Source organism: Meles meles, chromosome 18 (genome assembly GCF_922984935.1).
Source record: "Meles meles chromosome 18, mMelMel3.1 paternal haplotype, whole genome shotgun sequence".
NCBI classification, from domain to species: Eukaryota; Metazoa; Chordata; class Mammalia; order Carnivora; family Mustelidae; genus Meles; species Meles meles.
Genome location: NC_060083.1, coordinates 6,183,905 through 6,199,222, shown reverse-complemented (window position 1 = coordinate 6,199,222; position 15,318 = coordinate 6,183,905). Strand labels below are relative to the sequence as shown.

The window sequence follows — 15,318 nt, the reverse complement described above, 5'->3', positions numbered from 1 at the left end:
AAAAAATAAAACAGGGCACCTGCCTGGCTGAGCATGTGACTCTTGATCTTGAGGTTGTGAGTTTGAGCCTCATGTTGTGTGTAGAGATGACTAAGAAAAGTAAATAAACTGGGATGTCTGGGTGGCTCAGTCTGCCTTCGGCTTAGGTCATGATCCCAAGGTCCTGGGATCAAATCCTGCATGGGGCTCCTTGCTCAGTGGGGTGCCTGCTTCTTCTTCTGTCTGCCTCTCTCTGGCAAATAAGCAACTAAAATCTTCTTTTTAAAATTAAAAAAAAATAAACTTAGGAAGGAAGGGAAGGAGGGAGGGGAGAAGAAAGTAAAGGAAGGTAGGCTGGTTGTTTTGTTGGTTGAAAGAACAAGCTACAAGGTGTTGGCCAACATGGGGCAAGAACCAAATGCCGTAGTGATTTAACGGCACTAGCTAGATTTTTATTGGGGTTACGATGCATTGTTACATCTTTTGGGCTTTGGATAGAAAGTTCCATATTTTCTGAGTGGTCTGCCCTCATCCCATTTTTCTGGAAGTCGGTTAGCTTCACAGATGCTAACGTTCCAGAACACACAGATGTTGCCACGGTAGAAGTATGTGCGCACAATTAACTGTACTTTGGAGCAGAATGTGATGAGTCCCACAGAAGAGGATCCTGGGGTACAGGAACATGGATAGATTTTTTATTTCCTATGCAGTAATACCTTTGGGAACCCCATGACCACCACCATAGAGTTCACAAGTACCTTTATGTGACATATCCCACCAGACCCCCGAAACCCCTGAGGTCAATGGGGCAGATGACAGACTTCACAGACGAGGACACTGGGCTGGCGTTACTTCTCCAGGATACCCTGGGGTGGGTTCTGTGAGAGAGAATGTGCTCCGTCCTTGAGGACCTGGGGGGAGGGGGGAGAAGGGCAGGGGGCACATTCCTTCTACGCCATACCAGATAGCATTTTGAGTGTGGAATACAATACTGTGGGAGAGATTAAGCCCCGGGTCTAGGTAAATAGAATTGTAAATTGCTGTTGGCCTCCATCTATCCATCTCTGAGCTTCCACGTCACCTAAGAAAGCAAAACATGACCTGGTCCATCCCAGTTGTGGTAGGTTTTGCCTGTCCACTCTCCCCACGCCCAACCTCCCTCCTCCCAAGTGCAGTGGATAGACATCGTCAAGGTATAAACAGGCTTGAGGGCCTTCCTGGAGGAGGTGAAGGGTGGGCAGAGGGCTGGATGGAGAAACACAGAGATTGTCAACTCAGCGACAGGAAACAGAAGGGCACGGGGGCAGAGAGTGAGCAGTTGGACTGGAAGGTAATATGGGACCATGACCCAAGGGGCATTGAATGCTGGACAAAGGGCTTTCCTCTTAAAGGCTCTGATCCTAAGAGGAGCCCCTTCCCTGTAGGGGTGTTAGGTTCAATGAGGATCCTGATAGACGGGGCATGAGAGTTCATGTCCTGTGACCAGAACAGTCCACGTTCTCCCCAGATGCTCTGGGAGTCTCCTGAAGCAACATGACCTGACCTCCCCATTTTCAGCACTTTTTCCTATTCAGAATCTTACTTTTCCTGTTTTTTGGTCAGTTGGCCCACATTCTGTGTCCATCTTTTTCTTTCCTCCTTTTTCATGATTGCTTTCTGCTCCTCAGATAAGACAGATGCTCTCTGTGAAAGGCTCTTGGTACAACCGGCGTTTTCTACCCACTTCTCATTCGTGCCATCTGCCTGTCCTCCCGAAAGTCCATTCATCGAAAACACCTAGTGAGGTTCTGCTTTGAAACAGCCTACTGAGCTCCCTAACTGTGGTCATATGAATTCATTTTTTGAGAAAAAAGGAATTAGAAGTATGGAAACTGGAAGGGGATTGTTCAATCAGTTTCTGGAAAGTGGATGAAAGCAGGTTGATGGAACCCATGGGGCAAGAGGGCCACAAGCCAGAATCCACTCAGAAGGGCTTCAGGAGAGGAGGGCCCTGGAGTCAGCCCATCTGCCCAGCCAAATCCTGAGGAGGCCCTGGGCTTGGAGTCGCTAGCAAAGGAGGACAGGAGCGAGAAAGAGAACTGCAAACTGCCAAGCGGAGAACATGAAGTCAATTTACCCTATAATTTTTCCACCTGACTCCCTACTCTCTTCCCCCAGCTCCCCCTTCTAGTCCCAGATTCCCAAGAAGGCAAACCACATACAGCTGGGCACTTAACCCACAGCCAGAAAGAAGAGTCTACAGTAACCTAATAAACTCTGGGAGGAAGCTCTGACTGTTCTTGGAGTACTGGTACCTCTGTGTATGGTCAGCCTATTCTCTCTGGGGCCCCTCATCCTGGAGGCCAGGCACCTGCTGACTCCTCCACAAGTGAAAGAACAAAGGCCGAGCTCTAACCACTAGCACCAGCTCTCGTTCTGGGAGGGCATCCCTGAGCATATCCAGCCATCCCTGCCTTCTAGAAAACGCAGTGCCACTCTTCATTTACACTTGAGGCTCCACAGATCCTGGAGAAAGCCAGGAGCCTGAGAGACAAAGGTGGACCGACAGACACTCCCCACCACCTCCCCACCCCCACCCCGCGTGTGTCCGTTTGCGCACACGCACACACACACACACACACACACACACACACACATACACACGCAGTAGCTGACGCCAGTGTGAATAATGTAGAGAGTGTTTCGAAAGTTCTAACTAGTATCCTTTAAGAAAATTTTTAAAATGATGCCCAGGAAAAGGGGATGAGATGCTATTAAAAGGTATCCAAATTGGCAAGGAAGAAGTCAAACTCTCTCTCTTCGCAGATGACATGATTCTTTATATGGAAAACCCCAAAGACTCCACCCCCAAACTACTAGAACTCATACAGCAATTCAGTAACGTGGCAGGATACAAAGTCAATGTACAGAAATCAGTGGCTTTCTTATACACTAACAATGAAAATACAGAAAGGGAAATTAGAGAATCGATTCCATTTACTATAGCACCAAGAACCATAAGATACCTGGGAATAAACCTAACCAAAGAGGTAAAGGACTTGTACTCGAGGAACCACAGAACACTCATGAAAGAAATTGAAGAAGACACAAAAAGATGGAAGACTGTTCCATGCTCTTGGATTGGAAGAATAAACATTGTTAAAATGTCTATACTGCCTAGAGCAATCTATACTTTTAATGCCATTCCGATAAAAATTCCACTGATATTTTTCAAAGAGCTGGAGCAAATAATCCTAAAATTTGTACGGAATCAGAAGAGACCCCAAATTGCTTAAGGAAATGTTGAAAAACAAAAACAAAACTGGCGGCATCACGTTACCTGATTTCAAGCTTTACTACAAAGCTGTGATCACCAAGACAGCGTGGTACTGGCATAAAAACAGACACATAGACCAGTGGAACAGAGTGGAGAGCCCAGATATGGACCCTCAACTCTATGGTGAAATAATCTTCGACAAAACAGGAAAAAATATTCAATGGAAAAAAGACAGTCTCTTCAATAAATGGTGCTGGGAAAACTGGACAGCGATATGTAGAAGAATGAAACTCGACCATTCTCTTACACCGTACACAAAGATAAACTCGAAATGGATAAAAGACCTCAACGTGAGACAGGAATCTATCAGAATCCTAGAGGAGAACATAGGCAGTAACCTCTTTGATATCAGCCACAGCAACTTCTTTCAAGATATGTCTCCAAACAGCAAGGAAACAAAAGCTATTAAAAAAAAGGAAGAAGAAGAAGAACTATCAGAGATTTGTAAAGAGCTCTTTGAAATGTATAATCGTATCATTGATAACATAAAATTCAGTGAGATCATCGGAAGGTAAAGTCAAGGAATCCCCCAGGACAGAATTATGTATATGTGGATACAGTTTAAAAAAATGTATATTTTATATATATTTGTTTTTATTCAATGTTTATGTTTTATAAGGATAGGGATACTTATGTCTATAAGTAAATATAAAATGTTTATATAAAAATTTATATGATACACAGAGAAACAAAGTGCAAGAGTCAAGATAACATGGAGAAGACTGATCTCTGTGCAACATGTTGCCAATGGGAATTTTAGAACTTTCTAGAACAGGAGAAACATGAGATTAGAGGGACTCAGTCATTACTGAACCGAGTGGATTCAAATAGACTGTCACAAAGATGCGTCATGATGGAATTTCAGAAGTCAGGGGTCAAGTGCAAACAGTAAGTTTCCTGGTTGGGTGAGGGACTGAGGAGGTAGGTCCAGGGGACCCAAAGTGGGAATGAGGTTCAGGGCAACACGATAGCTTCTCATCAGCAATACTGGGTCCTAGAAGACCAGGAGACCACTCCTTCAGAGTTCTGAGGAAATGGTTTCAAAACCAATTCTGTGCCTACCAAGTTGTCATTCAAGATATTATCAGAGTCCTAAATCTTACTTCTTGTGTACCCACTCTTTTAGTGTATTTATTTAGTTAGTTATTTTGCTGTTTTGTTTTGTTTTTTTAATTCCAGTTGACACACAATGTAATATTCATTTCAGGCGTACAATGTAGTGGTTCAACACGTCTATACGTCACCTAGTGCTCATCACAAGCACGCTTCTTAACCCCCATCACCACGTCACCCATCCCCCCACCAACCTCCCCTCTGGTGACCATCAGTTTGCTCTCTAGAGTTAAGGGTCTGTTTCTTGATTTATTTCTTGGTTTTTTTTTTCACCTTTGCTCATTTGTTTTGCTTGTTAAATTCCACATACGAGTAAAATTCTGTGGTGTTTTTCTCTGACTGACTTCACTTAGCATTATACTCTCTAGCTCCATCCATGTCATTGCAAATGGCAAGATTTCTTTCTTTCTTATGGCTGAGTCATATTCCATTGTATCTGTACCACTTCTCTCTCTATTCATCTATCAGTGGACACTTGGGCTGCCTCCATAATTTGGCTACTGTAAATAATGCTGCAGTAAACATCAGGGTTATGCATCCTTTTGAGTAAGTTACTTGAGGATATACTATGGAAAAATGAGAGTGAAAAATGAAAATACCATGGGTTTCAAAAAAAAATCAAGAATCAGGGAAAAAAAAAAGTCCTAGCATTTTAGCTGTCAGAGGACCTAGAAAACAGTGAATCCAAATTAGGGCAGGAAGTCTCTGGTGTCCAATACAAGACCTCAAAAATGGATACATTAAAAAAAATGGATTCATTCAAAACAAGAACAGGTCAACAAGATGAAAGATCTTACATCTTCTTATTAAACTTCTCAGTTATGGGGCCTGAGGCATATGTCTTTTAACAAAGTAAAAGGAAAGCAATTAAAAACAAGAGAAAGAAGTCATGGTCCAAATATTTTTTGTAAGTAAACATAACCTGATATTGATCACCATATGGAGTATAAGGAAAGAGTATCCATTTGACCTTGGGTTGATGCTGAGAACATCTTCTGTCAAGTCATGACCCTAGGCCCAGAGAAAACACAATGTAGACCAGGCAACAACTTTCTCCAGTAGTGAAAACTCTCTACAGCCAGTGGAATGTAAGCCACGATTGGTCTTCAACCCTCGATCACAGCAAGTCAAGGCCATCGCACTATGATGAGCACTAGGTGACATATGGAAGTGTTGAACCACTATATTGTACGCCTGAAATGAATATTACATTGTGTGTCAAGTGAAATTTAAATTGAATTAAAATTAAATTAAATTTAAATAACTACAAGGCCAGAACAGAATATAAATATTATCAAACATAGCAACGTAAAGGTATGACGTGTCTGGCAGAAGATAGGGGAAAGAAAGATAAAGGGAAGGATGGGGATACTTTATATTTACCTCACAAAAGATACTATCGAAAGTGGATGGATTCCTAATTGGCTGAGCATGGAAATAGCTCATTCACCAGTTGATAAATGGATAAACAACTTTTGAAATCTACACAGTGAACTTTCACTCAGCGACAGGGAGGAACGATGTACGGATACATGCCTCGCCACAGATGAGCCTTGATGCATTATGAGTGAGACCATTCACAAAATGCCCCATACTTTCATAAATCTATTTATATGAAATGTCCAGAAGAGTCTGATTTAACAGAGGCATTGCACGGGGCTGAGGTAGGAGTCAGGGATGGGGAGTGACTCCCCATGGGATGTTTTTTTCCTTCTGGAGTCAAAGAAAATGTTTTAATAGTGGTAATAATGGGACAGTTCTGTGACTAGGCTCAAAACCATTGCTTCGGACACTTTCAAAAAGTGAATTTTATGGTACTTGCATTCTATCTCAATAATGCTATTGAAATGAATGAAAAGAAGTTGATGAAACTAGAAAGTGATTTTAAGGCTTTCGGGATCAGGGAAGCAGTTAGTAGTTGTTCATGGGGAATAAAATCTAGGAATATAATACAATCTCTGTTCAATAACCAGAACACTGCCTCCACTTCCCTCCCTGCCCCCCCTCCATTTTTAAATGCAATGCCCTCAGGCCAGTTTCATGCTAAAACCCCTCTAATGCTTCTGTTGTCCTTAGAATAAAATTCCAAGTACCAGTTCCTGCATAGCTGACCCCTGCTTACTTCTTTTATCTCATCTTATACTCACCACCCCCCATACCCCTACCTTTCTTTGCTGTTCTTTGAGCCCTCCAAGCTTGCAGCAGAACCTGGGGACTTTTCTTTCAAGATTTTATTTATTCATTTGAGAAAGAGAGAGAGAAAAAGCATGAGCGGAGGGGAGAGGCAGAGAGAGAGAGAGAAGCAGACTCCCCACTGAACAGGGAGCCCGATGTGGGGCTCGATCCCAGGACCCTGAGATCACAACCTGAGCCAAAGGCAGATGCTTAACTGACTGAGCCACCCAGGCGCCCCAGAACCTGATGATCCTATACTCACTGTCACTCCACCTGGAATGTCTCCCACAGATCTTCACATGGCTGACTTTTTTCATTCATATATTAGCTTACACATCAGCTCCCCACAGACCCTTCCTGATACTTCCCTCATCCTTATCTCAAAAGACCCTTCATTAAGTTCCTGAAGGGCAAAAACAAGAGCCAGGATTGTGAATCTGCTTTGCGTGCTCTTGGGCTCTGAACCAGAGGAACCGCAATTGCTTAGGACAGAGAAGAGGAAAATAGAGATGCTGTGGAAATCACAACTCAGCTTCTCAGTCAGTGATCCTGCCACAGTGGAAATGAGTCCTCTCATTTCCCAAACAGAAATGCATTTGCTACCTTCATATGGAGCCTCGGAGTGATGCTCTCCTCCTGATCCCCGGGTTGTACAGTTCTAGAAATTTCATCTGAACACCTGTATCACTTAATTTTTTTAAACGGAGAAGTTCCTTTTTATCATGTTTTGAAATGTAGACTAAATAGGATGTATGGGGGGGATCTTGATATTGTACCACACTGTGCAGATTCTAGTACCTTACCCCATGCATTCACATTCCTCAGCCATTGAGGGTCTTATAGTGCAAAATGTGCTTGATCTACATTAATGTTCAATGTCTTAGCCCACGGTGCATAAGACCCTTCACAAGAGGAGCCACTCAGCTTTTCCAGCCATCCTTCATGTTTTCAGCAAATATCTGTTCAATGCTTAGTATGTGCCCGATTCTCTGCTGGACACTGGAAATGAAAAGATAAGAAGCCCAGTCCTGCCTGCCCTCACGGAGCTGATAATCTAATAGGGGGAAGAGTAGCCATGGCAATGTTGAGTACTGAGATGTAGGTATGGGACACCTGCTGCCAGCTAAAGCACGTGTAGGTCCAACCGGAAAAAGGCGGGAGAAAGGATAACGTCTGAACAGAAAGCTCCATATCTTAAAAGATGTAGACCCAGGAAAGAACATTATTAAGGAACCCCAGTTGTCTACCTGGAATGTGCATGCTGGGGGAGGGTAAAGAAGAAGCTGGTTTGGGCCAGTCTGCAAATGGGCCTCTTAAGCCATCTGAAGGTTTGGGATATCGTCACCAGAGCTGTGGAGGTCTACTGTAGGGACAGAGTGATGGCAATGACGTGATCAGATTTTCATTCCAGTAAATGTGCTCCTACAAGCATGGAAAGGTAAAGCAGGAGGCAAGCCAGGACAAGAGTGATAAGACCTTCAATGCTACCATGTCCCCAAAGAGCTCCTTGACTCCAGACTTACCAAACTATCTGGTCAACCACTTCAGGCTCTGTCACACCACAAGTCTCCATACTGTTATACCTCTGCTTGAAAATGCCCCTGTTCATCTTGGCAAACTCAGCCCTGAAGCCCCAGTTCAGATGCCTCCTCTTCTTCAAAGACTTTGTTATTCCCTTTATCTGTACAAAATCAATTGTCTCTTCCTACCTGTTCCCGTAGCACTTTATAAATAACTCAATTATAGCAATTATTATGCTTCCCCTTTAGATCATGGAGAGGGGAGAGTCCTCTCTGAATCTCCCTCACCTGGAACACTCTCCAGCACTTTATTGATGATTGATAATGGTTAATTATTGGGATGTCAGTGAGTGACAGGTTTGTCCCTCTGGCTGAACTGTGTGTCTCCCCAGGTTGTCCAGCTGGAGGAGCTCCTGGCCGTGCGACACTCTGTATTCGTGGTTGGGAGCGCAGGCACTGGCAAGTCTCAGGTGCTCAAGTCCTTGCACAAGACCTATCAGATCATGAAACGCCGCCCTGTCTGGGCTGACCTCAACCCCAAAGCAGTCACAAATGATGAGCTCTTCGGCATCATCAATCCAGCCACCAGAGAGTGGAAGGATGGTAAGAGCGGGACACCCATGGGACAAAATTCCTGCTATCCTGAGCCCCAGAGGCAGGCTTGAATCTACACCCAAGGGTGAACTTCAGAGGGAAGAACTCTGGCCTGATCAGTTTGGAGTGGGAGAAGGAAGTGAAAAGAATCAAAGAGAGGCAGACCCCAGTTTTGGCTTGGAGGGGAACCTAAGCCCGTGGGAGATTCTCTCTCCTTGGAGACCCTTCCAGCTGCTCCTTGAGAAAGGGCAGTGAAAGAGGAGAAAGCAGGGCAGGAGTTCTCAACTGTGGTTCTGTGATTGTGTAGCTGAAACCAGAGTCCCTACACTGCCTGGCAGTGGATTTAAGACACGGGTTGGGGTTGGGAGTTCACAGCTCATTTCCCAAAGAGGTAACATGGCAGGCTCTGAGCTTCCCACAGTGGGCACCTGTTCCTGTCAGCCCCCAGGAATGATGGAGAGACATCACTACAAATAACGGGGCTTCAGGGCCTAGCTGAAGACATCATTCATCCCCGTTCATCACAAATGGGTTCTAGAACCATGGTCCCTTCTACAGGGATTCAGAGGGTCCCAGACTCCTGTTCATTTAGTGCTAAGCTCAGTGTCACCTTCCAAGATTTAGAAATCACTGGTAGTGCTGGGAAAGGGGCGCTGTCATCAGGAGAGAACTGAAAAGAGAGCTCTGAGCTGATAGGACCTCTTTATAAAACCCACGTGGCTTCTAGAATGAGGGCCTCTCAGCTCCCTCCTCCCATCTCGGTGTCTGACTGCATCAAGATCCAACTGCCTGGGATCTAATTTAGGGCCTTGAGTCAGAGGCCTAGAGCAAGGGCACTTACTGGGCAGCCTCTCTAATTTTTATTTCACTCACCATTAACGAGGCTTAGTATCTTTTCCTCCTCCTTGGCTTTTGTAATTGGCTCTTTTCTGATTTTATTTCCCTGTATTCTTTTCTTGTCCATTTGTAACAGTTCTTTATATGTGAGAGATAGTAATGCTTTGTCTGTTCTGTGCATCACTAATGGTTTTTTCTGTCTACCGTTTGTCTACAGGCACATTGTGGCATATTTACCATGCACTTTTTAAAAAACTTTTTAAAAGATTTTATTCGTTTATTTTAGAGAGAGAGCAGCAGGGAGGGACAGAGGGAGAGAGAGAGAGAGAATCCCGAGCAGATTCCACACTGACCGCGGAGCCCAATGCCGGGCTCAATCTCACAAGTCTGAGATCACAGGTTGAGCTGAAAGCCAGAGTCAGTTCCTTAACTGACTGAGCCACCCTGGCTCCCCAACCACACACTTTTTAAAAGAGGAAATTATGTCTGTCCATTCTCTTAGCATCTGGCATTCCTCTTCAGTTGATCACTCTTTCCCTTTTTCAGCTATGAATTGGGTCCTGAAGATTCCGTTTACATGAACATTTCTTTTATCCACCTGGGATTTATTTGGGGGCTCAGTATGAGGCAGGGAATCCACTTGTATTTGCTTCCAGATGGATAATTGAATGTGTCAAAACCATTTATTAAGCCATCCATCCTTTCCCTCTGCCTGCAAGCACAAGCCTGTCATATACACCGAGATCCGATTCTGGGTTTTCTGTTCTGTCCCGTTCATTATTTAATCCTATACGAGTGTCATTCTACTCCATCCACAGTCACTTTATAACATTTTAATGTCTGATGGCATAAGTTCCTCCTCAATATTCTTTCGTAATTTTCTTGGCTAGTCTCGGACACTTCTTACTCCATATGAAATTTAAGCTCATATAATTCAAACTTGAAGCTGTGTTGTAATGTTAATTGAAGTTTTATTAAATATGTGGTATTCATCAAATATGGAGACATTGACAAAGATTTATAATCATAAATCTGTATTCGCAAAGAAAGAGAACCTACTCAGTAGATGGAGGACCACTTTTTAAAAATTTTTTGGGAAACTGGGAAAAAAAGGAATGTGGTTGATATTACTACTACACTTTTTCCAAAATTGGCCGATCCAATAGACAGAAAAATAAGCATAGTCATAGAGAAATTGAGAAATACATCATCAAACTCATAGAACACATCATTTTAAAGCTTTGTGTCTTAGAAGTGGGAAACATTCCTTTCTTGGTATACTCCTAGAACATTTATACATTTGAAGTTTAGTTGGGCACAGAAGAAACTAAAGAATTCAAAAATATCAATTTACATGCCACATTGTCTGATAATAGTGCAGTAGATGTAGAGATGGACACTAAGAAAATGACCAAAAATAATTGTACTGATTGCAAATCAAGAGAAGCTTGCAGGGCAGCTGGGTGGCTCAGTAAGTTAGGGCTCTGATTCTTGATCTTCGCTCAGGTCTCTATCTCGGGGTCTTGAGTTTGAGCCCTACATCGGGCTCCAGGCTGGGTATGGAGCCTACTTAAAAAATTAATTAATTATTTTTAAAAAGAGATGTTCTCTTAACCACCCGGGTGAAAGAAAAAAAAAATACATTGCATTTCTTCTTCGAAACAGTAAAAAGAACAAACAAAAACCAAGGGGGCATGCCAAAGGCCAATAAAGAAGAACTCTAAGCTCTTCTTATATTGGAAAATGGGCTAGAAATGAAGGCAGTCAGTATCTGTCCTAAGAAATTATTCAGAGTAGTAAACTGAATCTGAAAAAAATCGGGGAAAAAGAAAATAAGGATACAGTGTGAAATTAATGGGAAGGAACAAAAAAAAAAATCAGGAAGGATAAATAAAACGCAAATATGGGTTCTTTGTAAAGAGGAGTAAATCCATTCTGAGTAAGACTGAGGGGGAAAGAAGAGTAAAAGCATACCCAATTAAGAATTAAAAGCTGTAATAGCAGACAAATATTAAGATGGAAGAGATCACTTAATTATCTGATACATGTTTGGAAAACTAGGAGAAATAAAAGTGATCCCTTAGCAAAATATAATATTAACAAAATTTACTTAATAAGAAGCAGAAAACAAACTAGTGAAAAAGCAGGTTAAAACAGTAGCCAAAAAGAGTTTCCAAAATGGTAAAAAAAAAAAGGGTACCTCTCAATTCATGTTCTGCAACCAGAATAATCTTGGTACCAGCACTGATGTAGAACCAAAAAAAGAGCCCAATTTTACTTAATCATATAGATTCAGAAATCCTGAATAACAGTAGATCCCATCTCTATGTTAATAAAAATAAGAAAACACTTTGACTTGTAGAATCTACTCCAAGAATGCAAGGACGGATTGATTTTTTTTTTTTAAGTTTTCATGTAAAGCTTTGACAAGTTAAAGGAGGAAATCATGAGCTCAACAGTAGGTGCTAAGAGCTCAGGAGCTGTTCCTAACTTAAAAATTCTAGGTAAAATAGGAATAGATAGAAATCCCTTAAATATAGTAAGTTTAAATCTTTATAAATAAAGCTTTGTCTAAAGCCCAAAGCAGGGGGGAGCATTCTTAATGATGAAAAACTAAAGCCATTTCTATTAAAATCAAGAATATGTCCAGGGGAGCTGTTACCAACATTATTATTCAGTGTTCTTGGCATGGGATTCTAGAAAATGCAGTAAGACAAGAAAACAGAATATATGATTTAAGTTAGAGGAAAGGAAAAAAATTACTATTTTGCTACTTATACAACTTTATGCCTAGAATATTCAGGAGATATTTTGAAAAAAATCAGTAAAATTAATATGAAAATTTATTAATGTAACTAAGCATAAAATAAATACACAGAATTTGATATCTTTTCTCTCTATAGCCAGCTGAAAAGGGGAAATACAGGGGGAAAAAACCCGATTCACAATAGCAACAAGACTACGAAATGCTGAGGAATACTTTTAGCTGGAGATACATTGAAAACCCTGTAAAAGTTTATTAAGGAACATAAAGTAATATTCGAGTAAATGAAAAGACATACCATAGCATCAACTGGGAAATCTTACTATCACAAAAATCAATTCTCTCCAAATTAAGATCTAAATCTCATATGGTGCCAATTAGAATCACACTGGGAATGTCTCTCAAAGCCTGGGCTGCGTCATGAGGGATAAAATCTCACCTGGAAGGGTTTTCTGTAAATCCATCCCGTCCTAGTTTCCTGTTGAAGCGATTCTCCAGGTCCTTTGTCACCTAAGCCAGTACCATCAGATTTCGTTGCATTCTGCCGATGTTCTTCCTAAAACGGTCCGAGGGAGATGCAGAGACAGCAGCCCCTTGGCACTCCCAATGAGATTGCAATAGATTAAGATACAAATCCAGTCCTGACCTGCCTTTTCCATTTACAACCTTCTCCTGGGTGTCATAGCTAAGAGGGAAAGGCTGTCTGATGAGAAAGGGCATCGACGAGATTGGTTGGTGAGGGATTCATGGTTGCTTTTAGGACTGTTCTCTTCCATTATGCGGGAGTTGGCCAACATCACCCACGATGGGCCCAAGTGGATCTTACTGGATGGCGACATAGACCCAATGTGGATCGAGTCTCTGAACACTGTCATGGATGATAACAAGGTATGGGGGGGGTAACCCCCACACCATCCCTCATCACCTAGGAAACCAGCTTCCCAGGTGCATTTGGAAATCTCATCGCACCCAAGGACTGGCGCCAAGTAAGGAGTTGCTTGAAGACAAGTGTCTTTATCTCCTTCCCCAGCTTTATTGAGATATAATTAACATATAAAGCTGTGTAGGTTTAAGGTGTGTGATGTGCTGATTTGAAATATGTGTCTCTTGTAAAATGACCACAGTAAGGCTAGCTAACACCTTTGTCATAGAATCGCACATGCACAATCCCTGCATTTTTAGCGTTGTCGTAACTGTTTTCGGAATTGTCTGCCCAGAGATGGATTTCATATGCAGAGCTGGAGAGAATCTTAAGTCCTCTGTTCAAATCTCTCTCCTTAAATTTTTCCTTCTTTATAAATAAGGACGCTGAGGGTCAGAAACAATCTGAGCCCGTCAGCCATCCTCAGTGGTGACGAACCGTTATCCTGGGAGAGTATATTTTATTTGTCGGAAACAGTGGACGTCGACACCAATAAAGTGGCTGCTGAGCTGGTAGCCGCTCCTGAATTTACTCCGAAAACACATCCGGATCAGAAGTGTTATGATGGTTTCGGCATTGACAGAATCGTTAAACTAAATGTGTGCCTCCCAGACGGGCCCACTTTACTTATTTCTTATGGAAGTGCAGTGGACACGCAATGTTACATGCATTGTTGGTGCGCACCATAGTGATTGGACAGCCCTTTGTGTAAGGGCGTGCTCACCACAAGGGGGGCTCCCATCTGCCACCATAGGATGCTGTCACAAAACCACTAACCATATTCCCTACACTGTGCCTTTCATCCCCATGACTTGCTCATTCCGGAACTACAAGCCCAGTACTGCCCACTCCCCTTCACCCATTTCTGCCCACACTCCCACCTCCTTCCCTAGAGTGACAACTTTATCTTTTTTAAGATTTTATTTATTTGAGAAAGAGAGAGAGCATATGGGGGGAGGTCCAGAGGGAGAAGGACCAGCAGACTCCCAGCTGAGCCTGGAGCCCAATGTGGGGCCCGATCCCACAACTGAGAGATCATGACCTGAGCCAAAATCAAGAGTCAGACACCCAACCGACTGAGCCACCCAGGTGTCCCCAGAGGAACTACTTAAGAAAGAACCGTAAACCCTTCTTAGAAGCAATCTTGTCATTCCAATGCCGTCCAGCTCGTTCGAATCATTGGCCGTCATTTACTCTGTTTAGAGAACTTGTTCTTTGATTCACTGCACACAGGGATGGAGGTAGAGGGCAGAGGAAAGAGGTAGAGGATTCTTGCAGAAAATTCAGCAAATACTCATAACCATAATGAAGAAAATAGTCCTCCTTAATCCCTGCCAGGAGGAATCAGTCCTCCCTCCTTCCTACCTGGGGTGTCCCCCCCTGCATCCAGGTGCTGACCCTGGCCAGCAATGAGAGGATCCCCCTGAATCCCACCATGAGGCTGCTCTTTGAGATCAGCCACCTGCGGACAGCCACACCGGCGACGGTCTCCAGAGCAGGTATGACCCAAGCAGGGAGAGAACCCACCAGGCTGCTCACTTGGAAACAGGTGCTTTCGACCTCACGTAGGGTGCGACCTCTCTGAAGGAGGCTCCAGACAGGAGCCAGACATCTGTCCCATGGACCTCTGGCTGGCTTCTAGCCCCGATCTGTGTCCATGAGGGTGAACAGGTGCTCTAAGGCCAAGGTCATGGGCCGTTTTTAATACAGAGATGGGAAGGGACAGGCCCCTGAGCTGGGCCACTGTCCTCTGCCCAGAAGGGCCTCAGTTGAGCCTGCTTTTTGGCCAGTTCCCGCCTCCCAGGTCAGTGGAGTTGAGCAGGGACTGCACTTCTCAGTGCGTCGTTGTGAGAGGTGACAACCTTGTACCTTGACTTACCTCTGACTCACCTGCGAAATTGATCGGCACGGCCTGGAGCGCCAGGACAGAGGGTCTGATATCCACCATCACGTCAGATTCCCTCTTGAGGACCCCGCTGACAGTGGGCATATGGGTCTGGAAAAGTCTGTATTCATTCCTTAGGGCTGCCTAACGGGTCACCAGAGACTTGATGGCTTTCCAGACAATGGACATGTACTCCCTCACAGCTCTGGAAAT

The 15,318-nt window shown here is 43.4% G+C and overlaps 1 protein-coding gene across 1 annotated transcript in view; it reads left to right on the top strand.

Moving 5' to 3' along the window:
- DNAH9 (dynein axonemal heavy chain 9) overlaps nt 1-15,318 on the top strand; it is a 326,713-nt gene that overhangs the window by 141,129 nt on the left and 170,266 nt on the right. The window contains 3 exon segments of the mRNA XM_045984493.1: nt 8,496-8,706; nt 13,059-13,186; nt 14,611-14,719. Coding sequence (XP_045840449.1) covers nt 8,496-8,706; nt 13,059-13,186; nt 14,611-14,719 — 448 coding nt within the window.